This window comes from Alligator mississippiensis, chromosome 15 (assembly GCF_030867095.1).
Source record: "Alligator mississippiensis isolate rAllMis1 chromosome 15, rAllMis1, whole genome shotgun sequence".
In the NCBI taxonomy this organism is placed as follows: Eukaryota; Metazoa; Chordata; order Crocodylia; family Alligatoridae; genus Alligator; species Alligator mississippiensis.
In genome coordinates, this window is record NC_081838.1 from 1611559 (window position 1) to 1619246 (window position 7688).

Consider the following 7688-nt stretch of genomic DNA (forward strand, 5'->3'; position numbering starts at 1 on the left):
CCGCTTCCCGCTTCAGCTCCTAGCGCAGGCACTGCACCGAGGCTTCACGGAGAGTTTTTGGCCTGTTTCTATACATTCATAACGTTAATGTGCGTAGTCACATGAGTGTTTATACACACACAAACACACAAATATATGAATTCGCACAAATATTTTGCATGTTTATATAGATGTGCCTATACCTATTTGCACACGTGTATGCATGCATGTGCATGTTTGTGCGTTTCTGTATGCATGTTTGTGCATGTGCATGCGCATAAGTGTATCTATAATCACTATACATTTTGTATGTCTATATGTACATGAAAGATCAATTTGTACACGCACACAAAATGCACATATGCATGTATACACAAATACCCATATATTAGACATACAAAAGTTGTGATTATATACACACATACAATATGTGCACACACAAAATATATATGCATGTATGCATGTGATTGTACACTAGTATCTACCCACACACCACACATGCATTGTGTATGTGTATCTATTTGTATATATGTGGATGTATGTTTGCATGTATGCAATATATACACATACACATATACATACATACACATACATATATACACGTATACATCTGCACACGTGCAGTGGTGTAGGAAAATCAGGTGCTCCATCCAAGAGCAGTGGGACATTCACATGCCTGCATACAACACACATGTACATACATGCGGCCACATGTGCGTGCACAAATAAGCATAGGGACACCTCCCTGCAGCACCCAAACAGAGCCTGAAGTCGCTGCAGGGAAGCGGAAAAACCACCCAGTCGCTGGAGCCGCCAGGCAGGTGGGAGCCCCGGGGCAGCTCCATGCTCCTGCCCTGGATTTTCTCCCATCCTCAGGGACTATCAGAAGGCAAAGAAAAAAGCCAATTCGAATCCAGGCCCCGCTCTGGAGTGAGGGGTCTGCTCTTGTGGTTCCAGGTTGAGCCCGGGGGGGAGGAAATATTCCCCTCACCCTGCAAAACCTGGAGGAAGAGAATCCAGGAGTCTGCCCTTCCCGCTCCTCTCCCCTCCTAGCACAACCCCAGGCTCTGTGGCTACACATGCACATCTACCCCGCCAGGGCCTTATCACACCCCCCCAACCCCTTCAAGATCCCCATGACATCACTAGCTTAATTGCCTGGGTCAATATTGACTCCTGGCGGCTGGTCTCCACTCCACCGGCGCCACCGAGATTACAGCCGCGGCAGGAGGGGGCTTGAGCTGTCCCCCCTTCTCCCCCCCCAGCAAAGTCCCCGATCCGGAGCACGGAGGCTGGTGCCAGAGACGTGACCTGGAGCCTTGTCCCTCCACCAGCACGCGTGCGTGTGCTGTGCTACAGCAGCATGTGCTGGGCAAGGGGGGGGTGTGCATCACTGCAGAGAAGTGTGTGTGGGTGCACGTATGTGTGTGTCGCTGCCTTTAGTGCGGTGGGGTGGGTGGCAGGACACCTGGGTTCTTCTCCCAGCTCCCCAAGAGGTCGAGGACCAGGACACCTGGGTTAGAGAAGTGGATGTTTGGGGTGGGGGCAGGACACCTGGGTTCTCTCCCCCCAGTCCTAGCAAAGGAGACCCCCCCCCGGGTCATGTGGGGACTTTGGGACCAGGACTCCTGGGGTCTATCCCCACCCCTCCCCCCCAGCACCCAGTGGTCCAAAACTCAGGCATACTGGTTGCCCCCTCCCCAGGCCCTATGCTGCATGCAGCCACGCGGGGGTGCGGGAGCTGTGTGCCCCCCACCCCGGGTAGGCTGCACGCTGCGTGCCACAGCCATGGTTGTGGGCACCCAGGCTGACCCCAGCTGTAAGCCCTCTAGGAGCCCCCCCAGCCTTGGTTCAGTGCTGGACCCCCCCACCCCAAGGAGGTGCCAGGCTAAGCTGGGGGCACTGTTCCATGGAAAAGGGGTGGGGGGCCTGTCCAGAGCAGCCACTGCAGGACAGATCCGTGGCCTGGGACAACACCCCTCCCGGGGGTGCTAGGGGGCCCCTGCCCCCATCCCAGGCGAGGGTCGGACGCAGGGAAGGACACAGCCAAGCGGCAGGGGGCAAGGGAGCTTTATTGGGGGGCGGCTACAACCTGTAAGGGAAAGAGAGAAAGTGGCATCAGGGCGGGGGCAGCTCCACCTCCAGCCTCACACCACTGGTCTATGCTCTGGGGCAGCCCCGCCTCCCTCACACCATTGGTCTGTGCCATCGAGCAGCCCCGCCTCCCAGCCCCATACCTTCCTGCCCCTGAACCAGGATGCAGAAACCCCGCCTCCCAGCCCCACGTCCCTACACCATCGGGCTGTGCTCTGCAAAAACCCCGCCCCCAGCCCCATGTCTCCCTGTCCCATGGAAAGCTCCGCCTCCCAGCCCTGCATCCTCATGCCATTGGGCTGTGCTCCAAGCCAGCCCAACCTCCCAGGCCCTGCCACTGGGCTGTGCTCTGAGAGCCCCACCTCCCAGCCCCACACCCCATGGAAGCCCCGCCTCCCAGTCCTCATGGCACTGGGCCAGGGTCAATGGCAGTCCTGCCACCTAACCTCGCGCCATTGGTCAACACCATAGGGCAGCCCCACCGCCCAGCCTCACACCCCCATGGCCAGCGCTGGGACTCACGTGACTTCGCGGAAGGCGCGCTTCTCCACGTACTTGAGCCGGTATTTCCTCTTGAACCTGGGGCCACAGCGGTGGGAGGGGGTTAGAGCCTTGACTTGCCCCCCAGGAATCCGCATGGGGGGGGCAGCCCTTTCACGTCTCCCCACACCCCAGCCAAGGCAGGGACCGAGACCGTGGCACGCCTCTGCTCCCACAGCTGGGCCAGACCTGCCCCCCATCCACCATCCCCGATGCCCCCCAACTCACTTGGCTCTCTCTCGGGGCTCGATGAGGTTCCTCTTCTGCAGGCTCTTGAAGCGGTCACGCAGGAGGCTGCCTTCAGGCTGGGCATAGAGGAGCTGTCAGAGAGGAGAGGGCTGCCCCCATCTCCCCCCCCAGGTCGTTGTCCATCTACCCCCCCACCCAGCTGGTGCCCTCAGCCCCGGCCCGGCCTGCACAGCGCTGCCGGGGTCCCCCAGTGACTTCACATTCCTGCCGGGAATCCTCATAGCGCAAGGATGGGTCTCATCACTGGGCACCAGCTACCCCCCCTCCAATGCTGTGGGAAAGAGACCCAGGAGTCTGGGCACCCAGTGCTGGACCATGCGGCCTACCCCAAGCTGGGGGGATGAACCCAGGAGTCTGGGCATCTGGCTCCAACCCGACGTCCCCCACCCCACGAAGGTGGGGAAGAGAACCCACGCAATCCAGTCAATGATCTGTCCTCATCTAACCACTAAACCCTGCTCCCCTTCCCAATCCCAGTCTGGAACCCCGGTGTCTTAGCAATGGGGGGCGGGGGTCAGTTTGGTGCCCCCCCTCCAGCAGCCCTGAGGCCAAGGGATGGGCACAGACACCCACTGACCTTCAGCACCCGCAGGGACTCGGGCAGCTCCTCGCTCAGCTGCACCTGCAGGTCGGGGTCTTCATACCTGCCAGGGGGTGGGGGGCTTAGATAATGATGCCCCGCCAGCACGGAGCCCCCCCACCACGCTCCACGCACCCCCCACACCCAGAGCTGCAGAGAACACAGGCATCTGGGCCCCCAGCCCGTGCCCCGCCAGCACTGACCGGAGGCGGCCGAGGCGCCGGGGGGCGTTGGCCTGGGCCTGGCGTCGTTGCAGCCGGAGGCGACGGCGCCGCAGCAGTTCGGCCTGGCGCTGCATCACCTGGCGCCGGATGGAGCGGAGCTGGAAGATCTCCTGGCGCCCACGCCGCGCTGCCTGCTGCCGTGCCTGCTGGGCTGCCTGGGAGGGAGGGAACCATGTCAGACATATGCACCCCGCCCCCACCCCTCACCTCGCTGCCCTCCCACGGCCCGGGAGAGCACCCAGGTGTCTGGGTTCCCAGCCCTGCTCTGCTCTCACCGAGCCGAGGAGAGAACGCAGGGAGTCCCCTCAACGACACCCCCAACCAGAAAGGGAACCCAGGAATCTGGGCTTCCCAGTCCCTGCTGCTCCCCCACAGCCAGGGAAAGCAGCTAGGTGTCTGGGTTCCCATCCCCGTGCTGTGCTCACCCCCCAAAACCCACACTGCTCTCCTAGGGCCAGGGAGGGAACCCAGGAGCCCAGCTAAGAAGTGGAGAAAGAACCCAGGTGTCCCAGCTGCCGGGCCCGGGCCTCGGCTCTGCCATCAGGCCCTGCTGAGCTCCAAGACGGGGCCAAAGATCCAGGTGTCCGGGCTGCCAGTCCCACACCCTCCTACGTCCCGTGACCCCCTCCCCCTGGGGCCACCCAGGAGAGGCCTGCAGGTTCCCTGGGGTGAGAGCCCCCACCCCCAATCTGGAAGGATCCTGGACTGAGACTGGCCCAGCTCATCACACGCCAGCAAGGGGGGACGGAGGGGAAGGACCCCAGACTATCCCTGCTCTTCCCAATCCCACTCACCAGATTCTTGGCCTCTTTCTCCCGCTTGCGCTGCTGCTCCGTCTTCTTTCCCCGTGGCAGGGCTGAGGCCAGGGCCAGAGCCGGGGAGATGGCTGGGGCTTCGGGCTCCCCCTGTGGCAGCTCCTCACCCCCCTCATCCCCCGACTCCTCCAGCAGCCCCTCGCACTGCTCCTGGAAGGCCGATTCCTGCAGGGGGGGCAAGGAAAGATGGAAGAAGGGTTTACCCTGTACAGTCCCCTCCCAGGGACAGGGAGACTCCCCCAATTCCAGCACTGTCCGAGGCTGGGGACTGCCCCCCTCACCTGCGTGGGGGCCTCGGCGGCAGTGGGGAAGCGCAGCTGCCGCTCCAGCCTCTCCTCGGCCTTCTGCCGCTTCAGCTCCGTCTCGTGGGCCTGGAGCAGCAGTGTCTGGGGGGAGGAAAGGGTTGGTGGACAGAGGTGGGGGTCAGGACCCAGCCCCCCCCATGCCTGGACCCCCACTATGGAGCCCAGCTTCCCCCAAACGCATCCCAGAGCCCCCCCACCCCATATCTCCATGGTGTATGAGGCTGCCCCCCTTCCCATAATACATTGGGGCCCACCCTTCCTTCCCAGCAGGCCTGGCACCATGGCTCCTACCTGGTGGGCCTGGAAGCTGGGGTTGTAGGAGGCTCCAGGGGCCACGACCTCGACGGCCGGCAGCGTCGAGGGCTTCTTGCACAGCCTGGCAGGACGCTGGGGGGGCACATGTGGGGCTGGGGTCAAGCCTGCCCCCCTAACCGCCCCCAGAGTGCACAGACCTCCAGAGCAGCTCAGCTATGGGGTCAACCGTGCCCCTAACCGAGCTCCCAAGGAGCTGCCCCCTGAACCCACCACGGGATTAATTCCCCCCGACACCCACCTTGACCCTCAGCTTCTTGGTCTGCTCCAGAAACCAGGGCTCCTGCCCCTCCACGGCGCTGTCCAGGGGGTCTGCGGGGGGAGCCGCAGGGTCAGCAGGGGCCGGGGCAGCGGCTTCGCTCCCGTAGCAAGCTTGCCGGGTCTCAGGCAAGCCCCCAGCCGGCCGTGCCTGCTCCCCCAGAAGTCGGGGAGACCCCGGGGTGTGGTCTCCCCAGCCCCCCGAGTGCAGCACCACACCCTCCCCCTGCCAGGAAGAAGGGAAAGGACCGCGGTGTCCGCTCCCACCCCCGCCGGGTCGTACTGGAGTCTGACCAGAGGTCATAGAAACCCCTGGCCGGGTCGACGCGCCCGATTTCAGCAGGCGGCTGCGCCGGGGGCGGCGCGGCCTGGCGCCGGGCCTGCAGGAGGCGCTGCGCCCGCGGCACCGTGCCCCGCTCGGCCAGCGCCGCCCACAGCCGCTGCTTCCTCTTCAGCTTCTTCCCGTTGGGCACCTGGTGGGACAAAATACTGGGGGGGGGGGGGAGGGGGGGAGGAGGTCAGGGCTGGGGGGGTCTTGCCCCCCCCAACCCAGAGCCGGAGGGGAAGCCCCCTGGGGTCACTCACTCCTTGGGCGCCGGGACCTTGGAGTCGGGCTGCAGGATGAGGTCGATGCGCAGCGGCTTCTCGCGCCCGCGGCGCGGCGCCGGCTCCGGGGCTGCGGGAGAGACGCCGTCAAGGGGGGCCGGGCACAGAGGGGGTTGGATTTGGGGGTGCCTGCCCCCCCCCCAAAAAAGGGGGTGGGGGATGGGGTGCCGCTCCCACCTTCCTCATCGTTCCCGGTGTCCACGAAGAACAGGCTCTCGTCCGGCTTCTCGGCCACCAGCCCCCTGGCACGGGAGACGCCCGTCACTCGGCGCGGCGCCCCCCGAAATCCAGCCCCGCTCAACCCCAGGCCTCCCCCCGCCTGGCCCAGGGGACCCCCTGCCCATGCCCCTCCCCCCGCCGCACCCCGCCAGGCGCTGCTGCGCGGACACGTCGTGCAGGAAGGCGTCGAGCTCGCGGCCCAGCGCCGCCTCGGGCCCCCGCCAGCGCTTCCAGCCCTTCTTGCGGCTGCGGCTGCCCCGGTTGCGAGGCCGGGCGGCGTCGGCGGGGTCGCGGGCCCCGGGCCGCAGCCCCAGGAAGCCCGAGGCCCGGGCCGCCCCGCCGCGCGCGGTTGCCCTGGGCGCCGCCATCTTGGGAAAGGCAGGGGAGGCGCGCCGGAAGTGACGGCAGAGCGAGCGGCTTCCCCCTCTCTCCCGCTGTCGGGATAGGGAACCGGAAGTGCTGAAGGGAGCCGCTTCCGCCCCCCCCTGCGCCGCCATCTTGGGAGGGGAAAGACGGAGCGCGGTGTGGATTGGTATCCGCTGATTCCGCACCGCCGCCCCACCCAAAAAAGCGCCCCCTGCCCGCACCCGCTTCCCGCGGGAGGCAGCCGCTCCCCCCGGCCCGCAAGGAGGGAGCGGGGATTTTTGTTTTGAGCATAGGGTCGGGATCGGCAGATTCGAGCGGAGGCTTCATCCATCTTAACCCCGCCCCTCTCCCGCCCTCTAGGTGCCCAATCCGGAGTCTTCCCCCGCACGTACGCACGTGTAGACACATGCACACACACGTGCACGCAGACACACTTGCCCGCACACATACGTGCATGCCCAGACATGCATGTATTCACACACACACACACACGCGCGCACGCACAGACTCGTGCACACACATACGCATGCAGGTTGCACATGTCCTAGCACACACTCGTATCCACACCTGCACGTGCATATGCATACGCACAGATGCTCGTCACACGTGTGCCTCCGCAGACATGTCTGTACACACGTGCATATACACACCCGCGCGCACACGCATATGTGCAATTGTCACACACGTGCCTGCACACAAGCTTGTGTCCATACACACATATGCATACGTGCACACACACACACACACACACACTTGCATACACAAATGTGCACTCACCAGCACGCACGTACACCCATGTGCCTGCACACACAATCGTGCCCATACACGCACACACATGCAGTCGCACGCTTCCATGCAGGCACGCGTGTGCACAGGCGGGAACATGCATGCACACACATGCACTCACACCCACGTGTGCAGACACGCACACGCTCAACACTCCCTCCTTTGTGCCAACCCCCCCACACCCCCTTCAACCCCTGGGGGGGGCAGGGGGCAGAGTTGGGGGGGCGGGGGGAGGGGCAGGGCCCAGGGCTGGACGGGCCCAAGCTGGGCCAGCGGGGGCAGGGCGAGGAGCGTGGGGGGGCCATGGGGGACCCGGGGGGGTATCAGAGCCGGGGGGGCAGAGACCGCACGGGCA

At 64.3% G+C, this 7688-nt stretch overlaps 1 protein-coding gene across 1 annotated transcript; it reads right to left on the bottom strand.

The window, feature by feature from the left end:
* Positions 1–2033: 2033 nt before the first annotated feature.
* Positions 2034–6564, bottom strand: NOP53 (NOP53 ribosome biogenesis factor). Its single transcript, XM_059719381.1, has 13 exons — positions 6326–6564; positions 6140–6204; positions 5942–6032; positions 5640–5845; positions 5340–5410; positions 5078–5173; positions 4763–4867; positions 4461–4646; positions 3646–3821; positions 3440–3506; positions 2842–2918; positions 2596–2652; positions 2034–2071 (listed from the first exon to the last, which is right to left on the bottom strand). Exons 1-13 carry the CDS (start codon positions 6547–6549, stop codon positions 2065–2067), a joined length of 1428 nt encoding a protein of 475 aa, XP_059575364.1. The 5' UTR covers positions 6550–6564; the 3' UTR covers positions 2034–2064.
* Positions 6565–7688: the final 1124 nt, after the last annotated feature.

Coding starts and splice junctions, on each gene's coding strand:
- NOP53 (XM_059719381.1), bottom strand. CDS start 6,549: ATGGCGGCGCCCAGGGCAACCGCGCGCGGCGGGGCGGCCCGGGCCTCG. Junction 6,205..6,325: donor GCGCAGCAGCGCCTGGCGGG/GTGCGGCGGGGG, acceptor CTCCCGTGCCAG/GGGGCTGGTGGCCGAGAAGC. Junction 2,919..3,439: donor AGTCCCTGCGGGTGCTGAAG/GTCAGTGGGTGT, acceptor CTCTATGCCCAG/CCTGAAGGCAGCCTCCTGCG.